Here is a 24,677-nt window from a genome sequence, read left to right on the forward strand (position 1 = left end):
GCTATTTGAATCCTAACCAACAGAGCCCTTTCTCTTCTACTTGGAACATGTCTGTCTTCTCATATAAAGATATTCCACTTCTCAATTCTCCTTCTGGAGTCTGAGTTGAATCAAGCTGAGGTCCTCCAAAGGTGGAATAAAAGAACGAATAAAGAATAATATCCATAATAAATGAAACTCTACGTACTCCTTTGAGTTTTACAACCTGAAATTAACATTTGCAGAAAGTCTATGTCTGTGCCAATGCTGCCATTGAATATAATGCAAAGATTGAAATCCTCATAATTAAACAGGCAAGTTCCAAGCATGTACACGAAGAAACATTGAGCGTTTTCCCTGCCACTTCTGAATCTCTGTTCAAAGCATGAGTTTCATCAATACCTTTTTTCTGGTCTTGGCTTCCAGATAACATCCTCCAAGATTTAATAGGCATAATTTGTGATATTAAACATAACCAAGTAGGAATAAGATGAAAAAAGTACAAAAGTATATAACTATGACATTTCAGTATTAGGCCACATGATTTATTCAGTAGTGTTTATGTTCCCAAATTACAGTTTATGTCTATCCATGTAAGACTACAAAAGTTACCATTAGAACTGGCTGTGCTTATAAAATACCAACATTTTCTTTTACTGTTATATATTCATTAACACCAGTCTGCGACGAGTTACATAGAATCATAGGCACTTCAAAGGCTTTAAAAGACGTTTACAACTTAAATGTATTTTTAAGAACAAAAATTGATTTTTAAACCCCTACTTATAACTTCAGATTGCAAGAAATTAACAAATACAGTGGCCATAGATATCTGCAGCAACTTCTCAGAATACTGTTAGAGTCTTTGGGTTTGCTTAGGCTTGTCAGTAGCTTACTTCAAATCTTCCTTAAAGATTTGTTTAGTAAGGATATGACTATACAGTTTGTAGTAATAATCCAATTTTACACATTAATTTGCTGTTACAATTTCACTGAAGCTACAGTTACATTGAGAAACAATGCAAAGTGTAAAATTGATATTCGGACACAAATTTATACAAAGTGAAGATTAACGTTTACATAGCTGAAAAATTACATATACACTAAAAGTTACTGTTATCTGAATTATCCGAAGACAAATTGCACCATGACAACTACAAAAAGGCATTTTTTTGGAAACAGATAAATTAATGAAATAAAAACTAACTTGTAAGATCAATCTGAGTCATGCTGACAAAAATTAAACAACTTTCATTGAGCCATAGGATAAAACAATCATTTTCATTATTTTATATTTATGCATAAAGTTTTAAAAATGATTCAGTGAACATCAATGGTTTTATAAAATAATGCTTTACCACTGTTATTCACAGAACACGGCAAATGTTAAGTTTTCATTTTACATTTTTTTTAAAGGAATACATGAAAAGTTTTAAATACAATGGGATTTTATCATAAAGGTGCCATAATGGCTCTTTAAAGAAAAAAAGATCTTCATTATTCTATGCAAAAGCTTTATTTAAAAGAGTTCAGTGATCTCATAAATAGAGACACTAAGTAGGAATTTTATGCATAAAACTCCTTAGTAGGTGCCTTTTGATAGGCAGCACTGGATGGTTTACGTTCACCAAGGTCGTAGCTGCCTTCATCCTTCTTCCTCATGCGATATACCAACAGCAAGATAAGGAAAATTGCGAAGAGAAAACCAATAACTCCACCAGCAATAACAGCTGCAATAAAATGAATAAACATTCACAATATGCCAAAATAAGACCCGTAGCTCCAAATTTGTTTTCCAATATAGCAAACAACTAGTAAATATTTTGTATCCTTTTAAAATTTAAAAAACTGGCTCCAATTAAGTCACAATCTTGATTGGCTTTTTTAGAAATCATTGTAAATAGATTTTTAAACAGAAAAACATTTCAGTAGTTTTGTTTAAAAGTCAAAGACACAATACGGCCCATAGTTCTAAAGGAATTAAAAAGTACAGCTCAAAGTAGTAATATTTTTAGTTAACAAAAAGTTAATAATGCTCCCAGAGCATAGCAACAACATGATCAAATGTAACTATAAAATCTTAGCTGCTTCTGAACTTACTTTTAACAAAGGGAAGTAACTTTTCTAACACTGAAATTACATATAATTTATTCTTGATTACTACTCTGTTTTACCAAGGAAGAAATTGATTCATGCCACGTCTCCTTCAGTCTGTTACACCATGACCTAAGCCTAAAATACATTTCTTGATGATAAACATTGTATCCCTTTCATGTAGCCCAAAAATGAGGACATTTGTCATGTATTTGCCAGCGTGCACAAACTAACAATTCAAACTACACTTATCAAAATGAATATTTCCACTGGATATGCTATGTCAATGCTAGTTTTCTTTTATCCAAACCCCTTGAGCTTCAGGGAAATTCAGATCCAGAATTTTGTGGCTTGAGCTCACGTCCATGGCTCAAACACCATCCCCTTTTTGGTATATGCCACAAAAATAAATGCACTTTCAGAACAGTTTGGATGCCAAATTTCAACCGTTAGTAGGATTTCACAATTATAAATTCCTGGAAATCAGTGCCGATTATAAGAAAAACAGTACAGCTATACTAGTGTGACACTATCTGGTGCTGCTCTGCTATAAGCTACACAAAATGAGGGGCCAGCTTGTCTCTCCCTGGTCCACACATGGAGATAACCCTCCATACACAGACATCCCTGCTTCTCAGTGGAAAGAGAGGTTGGAGCTTCCTCCAGGACATCATCTCCCCTGCCCCCCAAACAGCACTCAAGAAGGATAGAGCCTGCCAGGAGGAGGGACTGAAGGTCAGGCAGGTTGGGCACAGATCTATGCCCTACAAGTTATCATGGAAACCCAAGTTCAAATTGCAATTCTCCCTTCCTGGGTTGTGAAAGCTAAGAATCCCCAGGAGGAAGCACTGAACTTCTGGGGGATGGAATACCTTGCAAATAATCAGCAAAAGGGTAGGCTATAGATTAAATAACTCTGGGTGAAGCCCATCTAATTCTTCACAAAGGAATACTGGCTGCTCTGCAGAAACATATAATCCTCAGGGACCCCACAGCAATGTGGAGGGTAATACCTTGGGCACAATATGAATTTTGATGTTTATATTATTCTGCAGGTAGCATCTTTGTATTTTCTACATTTTTTTTCATATTACCTTGTGATAAAAGAGGCCCTAACTAGCTGCTCCTTACCTGCAAGTACTTCTGTTCTCTGAAAGAGGTTTTCTGAGTGCTTCTCAGTAAATACGTCAGTGTCATCACCTGGGTCGTTCTTATTTTTGTTAGCGTTAGAGTTAGTCTTGTGAATTTTCTCTTTGTCATCAATTTCTTCAGGTGACTATAGTACATTTAAAAAAGCAATGATCACATTTCAAAAATGTACCATTCTGCACTTTAAATGGTACTTCTTTAGCCTACATAGTCAGAAAATCGTATCTAAACATGCACATTCCAACACAAAAACAAAGTAGAGAAGCAGTAGTAAATTTATATAAAACTGATACAGTCATCATTTTGTTGAAACATGAAACCTATACCTATAAGATCTGTGCAATTATATTTTCCACATCTGTAAAAGTGCATTGAGTTAAGTCACAAGATGAAAAGTCCTAAATGCCCACAGAATTACTAAACATAAAAAACTAAAGTCAATGAAAACGCTACATCTGTTCAGTGGTCACATCACGGTGAGATCAGCATTCAGCATCTATATTGCTTTGATTCTCAGACATCATTCTCCTGGACAGGTTATCCCTGATGAAACCGATCAGCAACAAAAATGCAGTTTCACTGAAAAGCCAGTTAGGAGGGACAGCTAACCGCAGGGAAGGTAGAGTAAAAATACAGCAGGATTTACAGACAGTACAGAATTTGGCAGAAATCAATACAGTGTGATTTAATAAAGATAGATGAATGTGCTTTACATGGGGAGAGAGAATATTATCCACATGTATGAAACAAGAGACTGAAAGTTAGCAAACATAAAATGGATTATATGCTGATAAACAAAGTAATCATGGGTGTGTAAATACTAGCCCCCCCAGCATTATAATAGTGATAATATTGTAATAAAATGTATCAAAGATATTACATGCAAGACCAAAGAATTATTAGTCGTCTTTGTAGAACACCTGTGAGGTTACATCTGACATACTACAGGCAGTTTGAGGTTCCACCTTGAAGTTAGAATTTAAAAGAGGCAACTAGTAACGAAAGGTGTAGAAAACATGATTTATGAAGAGAGAACAGAGTCTGTACAGTCTAGAGAAAAGACTGAGTCTTTATGATAATCCCTCACGTATTACATAGGCTAGTAAGAAGGAAGTAGTAGTCAAAGCACATTTTTACAAAAGCAGGAAAGGTCTAAAATGAGGCAAGAGGACAGAATAATTAGTAATCACTATCATAGTGAGGTCAATGAAACTTCATTAAGACCACCATGGAGTCACCATTCCTGGAGACTGACTCAACAAACAAGATTATTATATATTTATTACTTGTATTACCATAGCACCTAAGAGGCCTAGTCATGGACCACTGAGCTAATGTGATTCTGCAGAAAGCTATGAGTAATACTCTTCAAGGATACAGAAAGACAGACTAGATCATTCAAGAGGACCTTGTTTTCAGAGCATTCAAATAATACCAAGCCTCAACTCCTGATAATTAGTGGTACTGTGAGACACCCCTTTTTCACTGAGTGATAAGGGAGCAAATTTTAATCTTTCCCTCAGATTTAGAAGTCTGTCAGCTAGTTTGTCTTTGGAATGGATCTATAACCTGAAACAGCAGCACATAAAGATCAGTCTTCTCTATTCCACACTTATACACCAATAAAGGAAGATCAAGCTTTTGGTCCTCTTCTCTGAGCCCCTTCACAGAGCTATCTTTCCCTTCCCTGCTTTTCTCTGTATCACGCAGTCTCCATGTAAATACTTTAATAGTAAGTGCAATTATCTCTTTCCAAGAGTATTTTCCACATTGCTTTCAATATTTTTTAAATTTTATTGTCCATACACAAAACACCCAAGCACAGAAATAAGCTATTAAAACATTAGCAAAATCTTTTCAAAGTACAGAAACTAATTGAACTGGTTATTTTATCGTTTTCCTAACAGCTGTATATGTGATTAGCTCTTCTTTTTTGAAAGAAACATTCATACTCAAAGCTTCTGCCCCATGGTTTAATAAGCACTGGATTCAGCATGCCCAAGCATACCTATTAACAATGGTTTTAATAATCTTATTTTTGCATGACCTTCTTTATATTTTATTTTACTTTTTTCCTCCCTCTATACAAAGAATAATAGATAGTGTCCTTATGTAAACTGACAGGCTGACAGCCCTCACAACCAAAGGGAAAGATGCTCAAAAGTGTCTAGACATACCTTGAAAAGGGTCTGATATGCAGAGCACGTGCCCTCTGTAAATCAGATCCTCTTCAACATGTCAAGTTAGGCACCCAAATCACGAGCCAGTTTGGAAAATATTGAGACTCTCCAGCCACAGAAGATGTATAGGATGGGCAGCAACAGCACAAACTTCCCCATAGTACTAGGCCAACAAGTCTCGGATGTAAAAGACCATCTCTAAGCACGAAGGAGCAGTTCTTGTCACAAGCATTCAATCCTGGCATCTCTGGTACTTCTTTCAGCACGTGTCTCGCTTATAATAGTGGTTCTGTGATGTGAATACCTGTCAACTATTGTTTTACCCATTGTCATCTACATTGTTTTCTACCTGTGTGCCAATGGAACTGGTGAATGACATAGTAAGCACTGCAAAATACCATGTTAGAATTTTAAGGATGGCATTTTCCTCAAGAGAAACCTGGAGAAAAGCACAAAAGGTACCACAAAAACGAACAAAATTATCCTTTTTATGGGCGAGTGAGGGGAGGCAGCTTAATACATGGCTTATTTAGCAACCCTTTCGGAGACGTAATAAGGTTAAGACTATATTTCATGTTCACATATACCTATGTGTTCATGAGAAGATGTGCTGTCCTGGTTTTGATACTCTTCTTGGAAGTGAAATCCAGAGTTGGTACACTGGCTCTATACTGGGAATTAGAAGCTCTATGGCCAGCTCTACATTTGATTTAACAGAGTGTAGTAATATTAGGTAAGGTTTTTATGATTATTATAGGCATAACCATTCACCAAGTATGTTTTCAAATAACCTTTTAAGGCATACAGAATTATGTTTGATTAAAACCATGTAAAAAGTATTACTCTGCTGCAGTAAAAAGAAATTGCCCACAAACCTTGGTTTGTGCAGGAATCTTGGTCTGTGTTTTCAGTGTAGTTGTCTCAGCTTTAGGCGCATCACTAGTTGATGGTATCTTTGGAAGTGTTCTAGACGTTGCTATCACGGTGTTACCTTCATCTTCTTCAGCTCCTAAAACAAAACAATGATGTTCAGGAAATCTCTGCATGAAAATCATCCGTATGCATTACATTTTGACTGTAGTAGAGTTCCGATCAATAAAAATAAATGATGCTCTGCCCACGATTATTCATAAAAACCTTGCTTTGCCACAAAACATTTGAGATAAACGGCTACAATCCACTGTAGTTACCAAAATGTTTCTGCCATTCTCTATGTCAGTTACCAGGCTTTTAGAGTTTAAAACCCTCTGAATATTTTTTTAAAAGAAAAGAAGAGAGCTTTCAGAATACAGATATAGAATATAAGATGTAAAGGTCTGAATGAGAAGAAAGGTCATCCCAGAATGACTTCTTGGCAGATAGATGAACTGACTGACAACCTGAAAGTCAGACGGAAGTTTGGATCCCATGACCAAGAACTATCTGGTTTCAGCATTGTAAGGAACGGGTTCATACCACACAGTAATTAAGTACAAGGGTATTGGATTCAAGAAAAGCAAAAGTGAAGGAATTAAAAAAAATAAATTCTAACTTGCAATGTAGTATATTAAAATCCACCACTCTGAAAGAACGTTAAGGGAATTCTAAAACAACATCTTAATTAAGGCATAGACAATTCCTCTGAAAAAGACTGCATGAAATATGTTGTCAATATGGGGCTTCATGAAGGACTGGTCAAATATTTGAAAACAATACCCTGTAAAGAAAAAGAAGAGGGGAAAAGCATCCAATAAGAAAAGGTATCCACGCTTACCTAAAAATTTCCCTGCTTAAAATAATACGGTCCATAGATACACTACAATAAGTACTTCAGCCCTCTTGCATCTTAAGGGCAGAATCAGGCCTGTAATACACGGGCAGCAGGGGATTGTCCCACCCCCAGAATGTCCCTCCAGTTAAGAAAACTTCCGTAGCTAAATTAATTCCAATTCTACTTACTTAAAATTACAGAATGTGATAAATACACTTTGAGAAATACATTCCTACTAAATTCCACCTGACAACAAACCCAAATCCTCGAATATCAATTTTCATCTCTATTCTGGATGATCCATTTGTCTCCAGCGTAGGCTGGATTTTTGGACCTTATTACTGAAAAAGAAAGGAATTTTTCAGGTAAGCATTGATGTATTTTCATAATCTTCTTTGTGCTAAGGTCCGCAGATCTGTTATGATAGTATTTTCGTAGCTGAGTGCCTCCAGGGTGGGAAGCAGGATCGTCCTTTAAATATGGACACCCAAAACAAGGTAGATTATATAAAAATATCATCTTCTTCTCTCCCTAGTACTATGGCCTGGAGAAGACTTCTGCCAAGAGAAAGGGACGTTGACTAAGATTGGATGGTCAATATGCATAATTTGGTTACCTAGTTGCTGTCTAGCAGATCTCAATACAGGAAACATGATTCTTTTGCTTTGAGACTGTCAGTGCTCCTAAGGAGTGAACTTTCATGCTTAACTGGAGGACTATTTCCTGATTTTACTTATGGAATTAATGTTAGGATACCTGTGAGGACTACTTGTCTGAATTAACAGTACAATACTGGGCCTCATTAGAGAAAGCTCCCAAATTCAACTACCCCTCCCCCCATCTGATTGGAAATAGCAGCCATCAGGCGGCCTACTCTAATGGATAGGAAGTATGACAACACTGTCTGCCTGGGTTTCATCTGGGTAGTGCACTAAAGGAACAGAATGAAGTTATTCTCTGTGACCTGAGAGGGATGGAATAAGGTTGATGCCCTAAGGAATCCAACAGTGGTCCGGATGTGCTTCCCATTCTAGGAGGGATGTATCAATCACCAGAGTCTTGGTGGGGAGAATTAAGGGAATAGTACTCCCCCTTTCCAGTTCAGTGAGGAAAGGGCTTTGGGAGGAATTTGCATAGATACGGCATACGAGATGATGTCCGCTTGGTAGTTCACCAACTTCAGCAAGTTTTACATACAACGTAGATGTAGTCTGGCATGCTGCATGATGAACGTACAGGAAGCCACACATTCAAAGAGACTTGAGCAAATTCTCACCAACGTGCATAGTTGATTTGGCAGCTGGCAGATGAGAGCGGTCATGCGTTTAAATCTGTCTTGTGACAGGTAAGCTCTGGCTGTCGTGGAGTCTGTCACTGCCCCTATAAACTCTAATCTATGTGTAGGGTTGTGACCATGGTGCCTGGATGAGCCACGCTGAAGATGCCAACTCAGGGCAGACTGCAAGAAATAGGACAGACGATATCCAAGACTGGTGATTTATTCTATAATTAGATTTACCAAGCCAATAACAAAGCAGCTTCTGTAATACCACACTGGTTAACCAGAAGCCAATTACAGTCCCCTTTAGGCAATCCAGCCTTTGGCACCTATCTAAACATCCAAGTATAATACAGTGACGGGTTAGTAAAAACCTTATTTGCCATACTTAAATTTCTACCAATCCCAAAGGACCAGATACATTGCGCACCAGGTCAATGAATATTTCAGAGCTCACCCAAATACATACTTTCTGCCAATCCTTATTAACTAAACCTAAGATTTATTAATAAAAGAAAAGCGAGTTATATATGGTTAAGAGATTAATATACATACAAATACAAAAGTCCTTAGGTCAGTTTCATAGCAGAGATGGTGAGGTTGCTGATTTGTAAGAGTCTTTCTGGAATCAATTCTGAAGGTTAGAATCTAATAGGCAGTCCAGGTATACAGTTTGTTAAAGTTCTTCCATGAGAATTCCAGGGTGATCCAGGGTTCACCTGGAGGCCTCAGTTTTTAGGGTTTAGACCTTCCCTGTTAAAGTTTAAGATGACCTGAGATGAAAAGGATCATGCCCAAAGCTTCCTTTATAGTTGAAGCAAGCTGGGTGCTCACAGGTAACTCTACCATGTGGGCTTTGATGAAAGTGAACTGACAGTTTGATCTCTATTCAATGGGTTCTTTCTCAAACAATACAGTTAACAATAGCCATTCAAACTATTAAGACAGTTCACAAGTAGTTTACTGTGGGGAATTACAAGCTTCCAGGAGAGATTAGGACAATAATATTCTGACACCACAAGTTCCATATAAATAATAATATCCCCTTTTGATCTCCAAGTCAATAGAATACAGTAATGAAGCATTACAAGACAGGAACAGGATTTAGCATCTATAGGCTAATTAGATCACATTATTAGATTTCTAATAGGATGCAGGTAAAAAGACATATTTAGCACTTACTCTTCGATTCTCGAACAATACAGGCAAACATGTTAAAGATTCTAGTCTACTCAACAGGGCTTTGATGACTATCTACAAGAAATGGCCTTGATAAACTACTGCAATATCATTTTGATATGTTCTTAAGGGTTTCTTTACAGGTCAGCCAGCTTGCTGACTGTTTAACCTTCACTGGCCCAGCGTTACAGGGGTAAAAAGATTTCTCTGTGTAGATCTTCAGCCCTAACTTGAAGAGTCTGAGAATTTGATGACCCGAACCTCCACTTGCTAAGGTGACTTTACTCAAATCAGCCAATTGTGGAGGTATTGGTACACTATTAGCTCTTGTTTTTGGAGATGAGCTACCACCATTACTAGGCATTTGATGAAAACTCCTGATGTAGCTGATACTCCAAAGGGTAGTACCTTGTGTGGTGATAATGTGCTTGTCCCACCAGTAACCTCAGGGACTTCCTGTGAGCAGCATGGACAGAGACATGGAAGTAAGTATCTTGCAGGTTGAGAGTTGCAAACCAGTCCTGTGTGTTAACGATGGAATTATGGAGGCAAAGGTTACCACTTTGAACCTGAAGCAACAAAAAAAGGCATGAAGTCTCCACAAGTCCAGGATAGGGCACCATCCCCCTTTTTCTTTGGGATTAGGAAATAGTTGAAATAGAAACTGTACGGGAATCCCTCCCATACTGTAGTGGAACTTCTTCTACTGCCCTTAAAGTGAGAAGGGATTCCACCTCTTGAAGCAAAGTCTCTTGTGAGGGGGGACCCCTGAATAGAGACAGGGAAGCAGGAGGGGAGGGTATGAAACTAAAGAGTTTCCCACAGAAAGTGTAGAACTCAGCAGTCTGATATTATGAAATTCCACACTTCCTGAAAGAAACAGAGGTGGTGCCCAAATGGGGGGGGAAGGAGAATTGAAGGTTCTGTAGACTGGTAGTGCACAACCCTCAACCAGCCTGACAAAAGGGGTGCTTGGAAGTGGTCACAGCATGAGAGATCACTGATGTAGAGGCCTGAAGTCTTCTCCTTTGAACGCATTGACATCTCTTCGGAGGCTCGGTGGACCTCTAGTGGTAGAAAGTACTGGGGGGATGGTCTCTGCCTGGAACATGAAGGTCTTCCGTGCTTCCTTCTAGGAGCTGCTATAAATACTCCTTGTGAATGCAGAATAGCCTGGGAGTCCTTCAGTGAGTGGAGAGAGTCAAACATCTTTCAGTTAAAAAAAGTTCAGAGCCCTCAAAGGGGAAGTCTTCAATCGGATACCTGATGCCAGGATGTTCTCCTCAGGACAATGAAGGTTGCCATGAACCACAGTGCATCTGAGGAGGCCTGCAGACACATTTTAGCTATCTACTGCCCCTCAGAAATCAGGGACTTGAACTCCTCAGGCTCTAGAGGCAGCCTGTCGGCAAACTCAGCTTTTCTGCCAGTTGAGATACTCATACTTTGCAAAGAGCGCTTGGTAGCTAGCAATTCTTAATCTGAAACTGGCGGATGGACCACTCCTGCTGCCAGGGCTTTTCTTTAGCTCTTTATCTTTTGGTGTCAACTTTGTTTCCTTCTTGAGCTGCTTCAAGGGAACTTGGCATGGTGTGGGTTTTAGAACTGGTCGGAAAATGCTGGAGTTATTGTAGTGAAATGTGTTGCCAAATCTATTACAGATGCAATGAAAATTTTGCCAAAATACAAGCAGATTATCCACTGGAAACCTGCTAGCATTTTAGGGTCTGCTGCTCCAGCAGGAAGCCTGCTAGCCCTCTGGACCCCAATCTGCAACCAGGGCTCTATGGGAGCAGGAAGCCTGAGGTCTGTCCATTCTCATCTTGTTCACCACCTTTAATGTTAGGGGCACTGGGAGAAATGTATACAAAAGTCCTTTCATCCAAGTTAAGAGGAAGGCATCTTCTCGTGTGTGAAGGCCCTTTCACCCCTTGAACAAAACTTCTTGTTGGTGATGGTGGTGAAGAGGTTCACCTCTGGAATCCTCAAGGTCACAAATATATGGCTGAAAGTCCTAGAATCCACCTCCCACTCATAATCCTTGGACAGTCACCTGCGGAGAGAGTCAGCACTGACGTTCTGAATGCCTGGAAAATGTCTTGCCAAAATGAGGATATGATTAACTATGCACCAATTCCATAGCTGTATGGCTTCAGCACTAAGAGAAGGGCATATTGCTGCCTCTTGTCAATTTATGTAAAACATGGAAGCTATGTCATCTGTCATAATTTTGATAGAGTTGCCCTTGATTAAAGCAAGAAAGTGAAGGCATTCCTGTCTGCCCTGAGCTTCATAAGGCTGATGTGCAGACCTGGGCCAACAGTCTGCTCTGAACAGTGAGAGTCCCTATATGTGTCCCCCCACCTTCAGCCCAATGAAGATACATCTGTTATGGTAATGGTTGGGAGTGGCTGAATAAAGGGGATGCCTGCACAGATGTTGCAAGAATCCTTCCACCAGTTGAGGGAATCTTTCATATGAAACTTGTCTGTCTAGACCGTTCTGTCTAGACTTGTTTGGTAGATAGAGACTGTTTTTGGTCACCCATGGAAACAATTAAGGCATAACCTTGCATGACTTGTTACAAAGCTGCAAGCTGTCACGTACTCCAAATGTTGGAGACATTTTCTCATGAAGGTCTGTGGGCTCATTTGAATCCTCAGATCAGAATCTGATAGTGTCATGAACCTGTCCATGGGAAGGTAGGCCCTGGCTGTTATAGCATCTAGGGATGCCTCTATGGATTCTATTCTCTGCACAGGAAGCAACATAGACTTCTCAATTTTGGAGGTTGAGACCTAGCCTGAGGAACAGGGTCACGGCTGTCAGTATAGTTGAAAGAACCTGGTCATAAGACTGTTCCTTCATCAGCCAACTGTTGAGGTATGTAAAGACTATCACCACTGCACGAAGAGGTGGTGACCACTGCCCAAACTTTAGAAAATACTCTCAGAGCAGAGGTAAGCCCAAATGGGAGAACCCAGTATTGGAACTGATCCTGACCTATCACAAAATGAAGGAAACATATCAGAGCTGGGTGAATTACAATATGGAAATACACATCCTGCAGATCAAGGGCTGAAAACCAAGCCCCTAGCTCCAATGAAGGGACTACAGCTGCAAGAGTGAGCATCCTAAACTTTTGTGCTCTCATAAAGTTGTTTAGCTCTAAAACAGGGTTTGATTTTCTGTGTCAACAAGTGATTGTAAGAGGGGTCCCTGAAGAAAGACAGGGAAATGGGTGGGGTGGACGAAGGGAAGCAAAAAGAATAGAGTAGCCTGATTTTATAATCTCCAAGACTCAGTAATAATTTGCTCAAGAAGGAAGGTGGAGAACTGTTGCACCTGGAAGCCCAAAAAGTAAAGACAATTCAGACCCTCGACCAGCCTGTCAAAACTGGTGTTTTGACAATGATGAAGGCTGTGTGATTAGGCCAGATATAGGGGTTGATCTCTTTCTCTGGAATCTAGTTTTTTTCCTTAGGGGCACTGTACATCTTTGAAACACAGGGAGCTGGATTGGGGGGGCGGGGATTTCTGGGCTGTTTGGGATCTACTATATCTCAGTTTGTTTACAGCTCTGTAGATCCCAAGAGGTTTCAAGGTGGCCCTGGAGTCCTTCAAAGTATGTAGAGACTTGGCCACAATGAGTTTCAAGCTATCAAAGGGAAGGTACTCAACTGTACTTTTGGATCTCCCTGGGGAACACAGAGAGCTGGACCAAAGATGCCTGCCGCATGACAACTGGCAGTACCAGCAGCATCCATAGAAGCCTGTAAGAACATTCTAGTGAGCAGCTAGCCTTCTGCTATAATGGTCTGAAAATGCTCATGATGCTCAGTTAGAAGGTGTTCAATAAATGACTGAAACTTAAGAGCCGTTCGTGTGATTATACTATCCCATTAGAGCCTAGTAATTAGCAATCCTAAACTGCAGGGTCACTAAGGAGTAGCTCTTGTGTCCAAAAAGGTCAAGGCATTTTTGGGCTTTGTCATACAGCATTGACTAAGTGTGATGCTGCCTTCCATGTTCATTGACAACTTCTATGACCAATAAGTTAGGAGAAGGGTGGGAAAATAATTCAGAATCCTTGAATGGGATACAGTATTTTTATCAGCCCGCTGATAAGTGCGTGGTACCATTGCTGGAATTTGCCAGATAGTCTTGGCAGTATCCAAAAGTGCCTCATTAAATGGGCAGGGTAACTTGAGCAGACAATGCTGCCTGTAAAATATCCAGCAGCTTGTGTTATGACTCCTTGACCTCTTCAAAGGGTATCTGTAAAGAATCTGCCACCTATTTTACCAAGTCTTGAACTGCTTAAAGTCATTAGCCAGAGAGAGTGGGAGAGTCATGACAGTGTCATCAGGGGCAGATGAGATATCGGTCTGCAGCCTGAGCTCCAGCTCCTCAAATGTTTCCTCCTACTGTTCAGGTAACTGAGGAGAAAGAGATGGGAAGGGGACTGTCAGTCTCTGCAGTTCCAGCAAGCGAGGCTAGAATCTCTAGAGAATTGTTGACAATATGGTTACTGAGGGGAACCACATGGAATAAGGGGTGGCATCTATGGCTGCTCATACACCCAGGAAGGCCTTCATAATGTCTCCCCCAAGCATCTTCTCTTTCTTTGTAGCTGTCAGAAAGAGGTGAACAGGAGAACCTGGTCAGATATTTGAGAGATGTGCTCCTCATCATCATCCACAGGAAGAGCTTCACCAGAAAGTGGTGGTGAATCAGGCAGTAGCAGAGAAAGGTGCAGTTGTGGTAACTGTGCAGATCTCAGTACCAAAAAGGGCTTAGTACCCCTCAATAGGGGAGACTCCAGTTCCTCTGACAGGAAGTTCCTACATTCCAGTGGTACCAGATGAACTAATGGTATCAAGGTGAAGGTCTATTTAGGCAGGCCTCTGGAAGAGGAAGCAGATGGTATAATTTGAGGCAAAAATAGGCTGAGGTGGCCACTTAGCTCTCTGAGGTACAAAGGGCCCCACTATGTTGGGTACTGGAGGCTGGAGTGTGTCTGTCAGTACTGGTTTGCTGAGAGCAGACTGTCTCTCCCTAATGCCTTGATCATGTCCTGACATTATCAAAGATGTTTTAGCTACTGGAGTGTGGCTGGAACCATGGCTTTTAGAGGAGCCCAGAGACTTGGCTGTGCCATCACTCCCAGGGGAGCCTGGAGACTCAATGGTACTGGGCTGAGAACCCAAAGGCTCAGAGATAGTCAACTTATGAGGAGACTTCAGTCTTTTTGGTGAGGGTTCTTTATGAGGCGATCCAGAGTTCCTTTTCTTAGAGCCCCTTTCAGAGATCTCTAAAGTTTTTACTTTAGAAGGTCTACGGGAATGTTAAGCTGAGGATGTAGGAAGCTGAGGAAGAAACATTTGAATCCTGGTGATCTTGGCATACTTCCCCACGAAGGGGGTGGGGACAGAGAATTGAAAGGACAAACAAAAAATCCTCAAAAACAATGCTCTATAAAAACTAACACTAACTATAAAACACCAAACTAATCTAATCTCTAATGCTAACATACTAGCCCAGGCACGCTTGACCGACAAAAGCAGTTATACTGAGTATTCCACCTCAGGCCAAGGTGGCTGAAAAGGAACAGAGAGCAATTTACCCGCACAGCCCTCTGTAACCTTAGTGCAGTGCAGGAGGATGTGTAGAGTGCATGCATGGGATGAACAGGCACTGCCACTGAAAATCTCCGATTAAAGGTGCCCGGCATGCACGCGCAGCCAAGGTGGAGTATCCACAGGGCCACCACTCAAAGAACTTTTCAGCACCATGGAGAGCAACAACAACTTCGACTCTGTTGTAATCTGCAGATCCCCTGGTACTGTGTATGATCTCAGAACAGAGACAGCGTGCTAAAATAAGTGGTGCAGAGGTTCATAATGTCCAAGTAATCAACACCAAATGTGATGGTGCTATAGCACATGGTGACAAATGAGATGTCAGTAACGGAGGTAATTATATTCAGTGTCCAAGACAATATTGGAAGTCCAGTATTGTGCTCCTTCAGGCCTCCAGTGGTACCCATTTCAGTCCCTGAAGTCCACTCTTCTTGGGTTGATCAGTTGAAGGGAATCTGTCCTTGTGGTTTTCAGAGGAACATGCTGCCCTACTAGAATCCATAGTAGGACAGGTTTAGAAGTAGCAATTCAGGAGCTAGCTGATCTGGAGCTCACTAGGTATTTTCTGGACTTGGCCCCACTGGTCCAGGAAAGGGTCTTGCCCATCCAGCGCTGATGTGGGTTGCATAGACCTGTCTAGTAAGGACAAGGGGTGGGGGGGAAGGTGTATATGCATGCCCAGAGGAATCAGAATGTCTATGCCCTGGTCTTTCAGCACTGATCTGCTAGGCTGCAATCTGTGAAGCTGAGCATGGGAACCATGCACTGAAGTTCTGCCCTGTTGCACTCTGAGGGTGAAGAGAGGAAACAGCACCCTCCTAAGTACTAGCCTCTGCTGAATCAGGGAGCAAGCCACATGCCAGGCAATGCACACAGCCATTTGACTGGTCTTCACTAAGTCACACACATTATTACTTACGGGTATAATAGTGTGTGTGTGCGCACAGCTAAGTGGCTGGTTTTTGATTTACTGAGGATTTCAGTAAAACGTGGACTCTAATAAACTTTCCCCATATAATGAACCAGCACAGGGCAGCTTTCATTGGGTCATATTTTCTAGTATTAGTACTTACTTTCTTCTCTGCAATTTTTGGACTACTTATCTTTAATCACATGCACTTATTAAAATATTTATATTTTATATGATATTTATATTATATTAAAATGGTTTGCAGTACTGTTGAAGCCATGTTGGTCCCAGGATATTAGAGAGCCATGGTGGGTGAGATAGTATCTTTTATTGGACCATCTTCTGTTGGTGAAAGAGACACACTTTGAGCTTACACAGAGCACTTCTGGCCACACAGTCTCTCTGTAATGCAAATGTAATTCATACAATATAACCTTCCTTGCCTACATTTGATTACATCTGTCCAAAAGGCCTCAAAACAGACCTGTCAGTCTGTACCTGCAACTTTATAAGGAGAAATTACATCAGAAAAAGCTATCAGATTTGTATGGCAATATCTAGACTTCTATTAAAAAGATGTAAATAGATTTATTAACAACATTTATCTAAATGTGTGTGTGTGTGTGTACAAGAAAAATAAGACTGGATTAAACTAGTATCCTGCTAGAAACATTTAATATCAAAGATTAGGATACCCAATTAGGATTCAAATCTGCCCATGGGGGAGAGAACACCTGCCCAAATCTCTACTTTCTAAACTCTAGAAAGCTCAGCACACTATAGACAAGATACAGGGAAATTCAGTAAAATGATATAGCTATTGGACAAATTGAGTAGTAAAAGCATAAGAACACAAAATTAAAATATAAGGGATAAATCTGGAGAGATGCTCAGCACAATGCATGTATAGAGCCAAGTGCCCTGGACTCCCAACTAAAGCAATAATTTCAAGGTGATGAATAGCTTTCAGGTTTAGACAGACATTCTTGTACTTTCCGAAGAAGAAAAAAACGTTACAATGAGATGAAAAAATGTAAAGAGACATGTCTTACCTGAGCCGGACCCAGAAGAATAATCGTCGTCGTCAATTGGATAGACACCTGATGCTTCTTCAACAGAGCTGTTGTCGAGATACAGGTCTTTATCAGAGGTCAACTCTGCTCTCTGGAAAATAGGTAAGAACGAACCATTAAAAAGGTAGTTACTTATATAATGCAATGTTTTCCTCACTTTTATTCTTATTTCCAAAGCTGATGGTACGCTGTATATATTCCCAGAATTGTAGAAGTGTAGGACTGGAAGGGACCTCAATAGATCATCTAGTCCAGTCTCCTGTACTCAAGGCAGGACTACGTAATAACTAGACCATTCCTGATAGGTGTCTGTCTAACCTGTTCTTAAAAACTTCCAGTAATAGAGATTCCACAACCTCCCTAGGTTAGAAAGGTTTCCAGTTAGAAAGACAGGTTAAAGTCAGCAAGATGAATTGCACCTAGAAATATTGAGTAAGACAGGGTTGTTCATGGAGCATTATGATATTTGTGGTTAGACAAGAACTGTGCCTACAGAATTATGCTCAGACAAGAGGCTCTGATTCCTTAAGTACCATGTCTTTCTTAAATACTGGCTCCATCAGAATACCCATTGTCTCAGTTTTCTTGAGGTCTTCCATCAACTTTCGTTATCTTTTCCAATCCTAGATGTAATGTCTCCTCACCAAAACTGATCAGGTGGTAAAATGGCTTTGATGATGAAACAAAGTACCAGTAACTTTTTTTAGGTTGACTATAAACCCCAGATTGTGAAACATTTCCACCACTTTGTACACAGCTGTTTGTGCTAGCAAAAGAGCTTTTCTGATCATTTAGAAAAGTTGCTTACTGCTAATACTACTAGCACTTCTGTGAAGACGCCAAGACAGAAAGGAAGCAAAACGTTGATTGCCAATTACAAACTGAAATTACACCTCACTGTGAATCAGTGGAAAGCATTATGCACAAAGGCGTAATGCAAACCTAAGTCATGTAGTTTAATTCCAGAGTCTGTTGCTCCAGTCTGCGCCCTAAAGTTTTCTTTTGGCGTTTATTTTAGGCCTAACGATAATTATCTAGCCATTTGAGTCCAAAAGTACTTGATTGATCCCTCTTGAACTACTGAGGAACAGAAAGCAAAAAGCAGGCACACTGCTGTGCTTTTCTATTCTGCTGGAAGCCAAAAATCTTTTAATATTCTAGTACAAATTTTTCCAGGCCTGTTTTTGGAAAACTGTGCAGCATACATTTTGGAGTTTTATTTATTTAATTTAAGGAGACTTTTGGCAACTGATTCCCCTTCCACTCTACCAAGCACCCTTTTGGCACGGTTACCTACTTTGTTACAAACTGTTCTTCAGTTTGAGCTAAAATATCAGAATCCGCCTCCTAGAGGAAAGTGCAAAGGCCAGCCTGACATGGCACAAAGATCCTTTTAGAGCAGGAGGAATCAAAACCTTGGCCTCTGTGCCTGCTCTTTCCTGGATGAAAATGCACCTAAAATTTGAGAATGTGAGCCAATCTAGCTCTTCTCAGGATTCTTTTTACTAGGTGGGCTTATTTAGCTAAATTCTACATGAGGAAACATATCCTCTGATGAATGTTCAGAGGCTCTAGAGCTACCTGACAATTCTTCTGGAGGATCTAGGCTAGAAGAGTGCTATCTTACTTTTATTCCAGGCAGGAGGAGAGGAGTCGTACTGGACTCAAACAAGAACCATGGATTGCAACTTTTATCTGTGGAATTTGCAAATTAATTTGTGCTTAAATACAGCTTGTAGAAGACCTATTCTCAGCAGCCACTTTAATTAAATGGCATTTACTTAAAGCTGCACCAGCCAAGTGTATAAGCTGGAGGAAACAGTATGTCCTACAACCACAACTTCCTTTGCTCTAAGATGTCTCTGGGAAAGTCACCAGACTGCCATTATCCTAGATGGGGGGGCGGGGAATAAGAATCAGTTGAAGCTGCCTTTCATATAAAGGAACAAGTCTCTGTCACAAGACAGACACACATACTGCTACTGATATGATTGCCGAAGAGGAACAGATCAGTTTTCATATGTCTTTCTTTTTGATTTTTCAGCCATACCACTCTATTAAATACAAAAACCATGCAGCACAATGTAACGATTGACAACATTCGACAGTGTGAGTAGCAGAATGGAGAACGAGTAGCAAAAAGGAGAATGAGAAACAATGGAAGGTTCAGCTCATCCAAACTCCAAAGCATCTTGAAAAACATCAGCCTGTCCTGCCTGTTCTGGCTCCTGCTAGGGACAGCTTGAGTGATAATCCAGCTGTCCATAGACAGAAGCCACCATGCATAAAAGACCGTTCTTCGATCTTAGAGAAAAGTGGCAGCATATTTCAAGAGAAAGTGCTGCCAATGACTATGACTAAGCAGCAACAAATCCTGCAGCAGAAAATATACACAATATTATTAAAAAAAAAATAATCAGAAAGTACAAAAATCCAGCAGCATCAAATTGAGAATACTTAAAGATTTACCTGTAACTTTATTACATGGCAAATGTTGCCATACAAATTGGTTTCTTTTCAAAACAATCAGGTGAGAAAAACAAAACACAACACTAGAGAGGATGGGAACTGGTTTGTATAAAATAAGAAACAACCCAAACTTGTGCCCAGAACTTTTAACGTTAGAAAAAGCGTGGGTAACTTATTTTTCATTTTTTATTCCCCACTTCATTTCCTGGTTCTGGCTGAAATCAGAAGCAAAAATAGTTCAATTCTGCAAGAAAAGCTGTTCTGCTAATGCTTCCAGTCTCACTGGAAGCAGGAAATATTGAAAGTCAATCACAAAAGCTTATTCTGATGAGATTTCCTGCCCAATTTTGCAGACCCCATCCAATGTTATATAAAACACTCAAACATTTGAGTGCTTTGCCAACCAAATCTTCTAATTACCATATGGCTTCCCCCACCTCCTGGAATAATATTTTGGCTGCCAATATTTTGAGGACTAGTACAGCTAGAAGCTAACGCTTTATACCATCTGAATGCAGAGAAGATGGAAAAAAGCAAGATAGTATTAAGCAGCAATTTTAACTTCATTATATTTTATTCTGCTAGTGCTAGAAATGCCAATCTAAAGCACCTTATAAATACTCAGCATTGTGGCAGGGTATACAAACCCCACCCCAGGCCAGACAGGGTTAAAGGACAGCACTGGGGCCAGGTAGCCCCACCCCTTCAGCCCTGCAGAGCACTTGAAAAAGGAGCAGTCATGCTCAGAAGTGGGGCGGCTGGGGAGGAGGACAGACCTGCCCTTAAGGCTCCTGACAAGAGCACTGGAGAAGCCTCCCTGAAGGAGTAAGGCAATTTGCTGAGCACGGCTGTGGCTGACAGTTCGGTTACCTTTTGATTTTCTTCTTCACGTTATCTGGGACTGAAAGCGAGGAGAGAAAAGCAGCGATGGGAAGTGACCCTGGGAGTGTAATTCAGAGGGCACTTTCAGCGGCCAGAGAGGTGGAGTGGGTGGAACTGGGCTCCCCTACCACTGCCCCCATGACAGGAGGGGCTCACACAGCCTATCCACCACACTTCTGAATAGAAGACCAGGACCCACCAGAAGGGGGTACTAAGTACACTAATCACTGGGCCACCTAATTCACCAAGGACTCTATTATAAGCACCTTGATATTCGAGTGTTTGTGGATGAGCACCAATACCTTCACAACAAGTAAGCTTTTGAAAGTACTGGTTCTGGACCAGCTCACTCAAAGAAAAAAATGGTTTCCCGTAATAATACTACACGCTGTATGAAGAGCTTTAGGTTTCAGGGAGTCCCGACTAGTTTACTTCAAATTCTGTGATGTGTGGGCCTGCAACTTGTTTTGGATGAGGAAAGAGATTCTTGATCCAGCTATTGTTTCCCATTCAAACAATTCTTCTCTAATATAAAACTTTGGCAGGCCATTACCCTAGTGTTAACTTGGGGCCCTAGGATCTCAGGTCAAGGGAACACAGTGCATCAGATTTTCTAAAAGTGGACTGGCTATCTGTAGGAAGAGGAAATGCAGAGCGGGATAGGGTCACTCACTTGACCACCATAACATAAATGGTTTCCTCTGATCACATAGCTACCTATATAGTTATATGCATCATGCTCAGAATTCAAACACAGAAAACATTATTTTTAAATTTCAATACCTAGCAAAAAAAGTATAGCAACTAACATCAAGGTTAGACTTAGCGAAAATAGAACTTATCCTTAAAGCTAAAATAATTTTTCCAGGGGCTGATATGCCTTAGATACTTCATGTGACCAAAATGAATGTCAAGTGCAGAAGCAGCAATCACCTCACAGTTTTGTTTCATGTAGCGAAGGCCTCTTATTGCGGAGTTGTACTATCCAAATCTCACTAGTCCTTTAAAAGTTTGGCCTTTGTAGTAACTATTTCCTTGGCTAATATTTGAAACAATTGTTGACTCCTGACCTGATCAAGGAGGGTTTGCAATTTTGGGTAAAATATAATCTATCTGCTAAGCATGCTTACAGAAATAATGGAAATTATTGACGCTATAGAAGCAAGTAGAAGAACCAAAATGTATGTATGAAAAATAGGCCTGGCTACAGGTCTTTAGCATTAAGTGTTAAGGGCCTAGACTGAGGCCTGGTAGAAACTGGCAGTTGCTATAAGATAGCATGGACATGTTGCTTGACCAAAGGTTACAGAATGATGAACTTGACTTAAGGAAATAAAATTTAGCAATATGTATGTTGTGTTTGTTTCAAAATGCATCTGGTGCTTAACAGGCAAACCACAAACAAACAGACGGTAGCGTTTTAGGGGCTTTTGCAAGAAGAACTCACTGCCTGCTTTGGTGTACTATTGGAAAAGGGACTGACAAAGGTTTGGGTTAACGGTCAGAAATGTCAACCATAACACTTCCCGGAATACCAGATCTGAATCCGGGGCTGTGACTTGACTTGACCAGACCAGTTATGATCCCAGATGTATGTGGGTGGAATCGGAAGAGGTGTATAAAAAGATTGTCAAGACCAGCTGTGACACTGAGATGGTGACACAGAACCACCAGGTAGGAAGCCTGGCCCAGCACCTTCCTCTTGGGGGTGATCTCTTCTTAATTTTACTTCCATCTTTGTTTCTAGTGGTCTCCATAAAGTGGTAAGTACACGCAGTAAGAATGAACAATCCAGAAAACCATTTTATTGTACTCATCTTATTCTTATACTTATCTACATTTTTTATTATTTCACTTATATTTGTCTGTATTCAGTAAAGTTCAAAGCTTGTGTGCATGCACTGCACCAACTTCATCTTCTTAATTAATGAAGTAGCTGCGTGAATAAATAGCTTGTTTGTGAAGCGGACATTTTCTGTAATAGTTTTTATGAATCCCATGTGCACCTCAGTTTCCCTCTATACTTTGCATTGCTATCCAGTGGAGTGGGGGGCAGAGAAGGACTAAGTTTGCTCTCAGGGCAGACTAAGAGACATACGTGTGCGCGCTTGTGTGTCCGTCCATTCATCTGTCCTCACTGTCTGGGTGGAATGAATAGAGTTGTTAAAGAATTAGTTGAAACCGACCCAGATCAACACAGAGACCTGAGACACAATGCAAGCTCAAATGACTAATGAATGAACTTAACAGTGGGAAGCACCAGCCGGGGGGGTTGTGAACACAGCATGGGCCGGCCTGGGCAATAAAGGACTGAGCTATGACCAGGAGAGGATAGAGTTGCTTGGGCTCTGGCAGAAGTTTGCAGCTCTCATCTGGGACTGACTAAAGAAGTCACAGAGAGACAGAGCTTGACATGGAATCCACTACAGCAGAGGTTCTCAAAACTGTGGTCTGTGGACCATCAGTGGTCCGCAAGCTCCATTCAGGTGGTCTGGGTTCCCTCTAAGGTGCGCACCTGGGCAGCTGCACACGAGAGAATGAAGGGCCACTCACCTAATTAGTAGAGCTGCACAGACATGGCTCCACTAATTAGGTGCCTGGACCCTGGAGAAGACGCACATGCAAGGTGACTTGACTTGATCAGTTATGATCCCAGATGTATGTGGGTGGAATGGGAAGAGGTGTATAAAAAGGTTGTCAAGACTTGGGGGGGAATAGAAGGTAGGTGGGAAGGGGCTGTGGGGTGAGAAGGGCGGGGGGGGGGGGAGAATTTGGGACGTGCAGGGCTGCAGCGGCCAGAGAAAGAGACGACTTTCCCCAGCTCCAGGGCTGTGGCTGAGGGGGAGAGATGGCCCTCCTTCCCAGCCTCAGCTCTGTGGCGGGGGAGACCGCCCAGTCTTTCCCAGCCCCAGCTCGGGGCTGCTGCAGCAGGGGCAAGAGAGCACAAAAAACGTTAATTATTATTAAGGGTTTTCTTAATATAGCACTTTTATCCAAAGCGCTTTACAATAGTTAGCTAACGGTACAGACAACATTTGGAAAGATCATTAAGTGGTCCGCTGAGACCCTCAGCAATTTTCAAGTGGTCCGCGGAAAAAAAAGTTTGAGAACCACTGCCCTACAACTTGGCTGGTGGTTTGCTCTGGCTTAACCAGAATGGGCTATGCTTTAACCTTTCTTTCTCAATGCTAACCTCAGGACTTCCAATGCTGTGTGTTCCAGCTGACTAATAAATCCTACTGTTTTGAAAGCACTGGTTGGGTGTCACTCCAAACACTTGCTTGGATGCATTAGTCCCTGAAGAGCCTGCAAGTCTCTGCCAGGAGTCTGTCTCAACTGGGCTTGCTGAGTAGAGCTCACAGAGTAAAGCCGGCTGAATCCAGAGACTCCAGTCTAGGAAGCGGTAAGGCTGCAGGTCCTACCCTGAAGGAGAAGTGGGACCCCTTGGAGGCCTGCCACACTGAAAGAGCTGTTCCAAGGGACTGTTTAAAAGCTGAGGCATAGCCCAGATCCTGTGGATCCATGACACTTATTTGTGACAGGTGCACTTTGCACCCTACATTGATCCCAGGCTACACAATAGACATGTTACTTATATGCAACAACAACATTTCCAGAACTATTAAATGGCAACGATACTTGGCAAGGATGTTCCTTTTATAAGATCTTTATTCTAGCCCTGAAGCCACAGAAAATGCTCATTAAATCCCGATTGTGATCCCATCCATCAGTTGTTACCCCCACTTACGTTTATATTCCAAGGATATATGCTACAAAACCCTGTGTCCTAAATAATTAAACACATTACAAGCCAATGATCATTGGAGCTCAGTCTGGTTATTGAATAAACTGGAACACATCTAAAACTAGTCAATGTACCATAGATTAACATAATTCATGTACTAGATCAGTGGTGAGCAACCTGCAGCCATGAGACATTTCTTTACATTGACAGTCTGAAGGAGCGGCCGCCCGCAGCTCCCAGTGATTCGCTGTTCCCGGCCAATGGGAACTGCGGACCGTGGATGTAAACAAACTGTCTCGTGGCCCACGAGTGTATTATCTTGATGGGCCGCATGCGGCCAGCAGGC

At 41.1% G+C, this 24,677-nt stretch overlaps 1 protein-coding gene across 2 annotated transcripts in view; it reads right to left on the minus strand.

Annotated features, from left to right (window-relative positions):
• Nucleotides 1-502: 502 nt before the first annotated feature.
• SDC2 (syndecan 2) overlaps nucleotides 503-24,677 on the minus strand; it is a 105,134-nt gene continuing 80,959 nt past the window's right edge. For both annotated transcript variants that reach the window (XM_048841298.2, XM_075125041.1), the window contains exons 2-5: nucleotides 17,215-17,326; nucleotides 6,278-6,411; nucleotides 3,205-3,349; nucleotides 503-1,709 (exon numbers count right to left, since the gene is read on the minus strand). In XM_048841298.2, the coding sequence (XP_048697255.1) occupies nucleotides 1,546-1,709; nucleotides 3,205-3,349; nucleotides 6,278-6,411; nucleotides 17,215-17,326 (555 nt within the window). In that variant the 3' untranslated portion in view covers nucleotides 503-1,545. The remainder of the gene's footprint in view (nucleotides 1,710-3,204; nucleotides 3,350-6,277; nucleotides 6,412-17,214; nucleotides 17,327-24,677) is intronic.

Source organism: Caretta caretta, chromosome 2 (genome assembly GCF_965140235.1).
Source record: "Caretta caretta isolate rCarCar2 chromosome 2, rCarCar1.hap1, whole genome shotgun sequence".
Classification (NCBI taxonomy): domain Eukaryota; kingdom Metazoa; phylum Chordata; order Testudines; family Cheloniidae; genus Caretta; species Caretta caretta.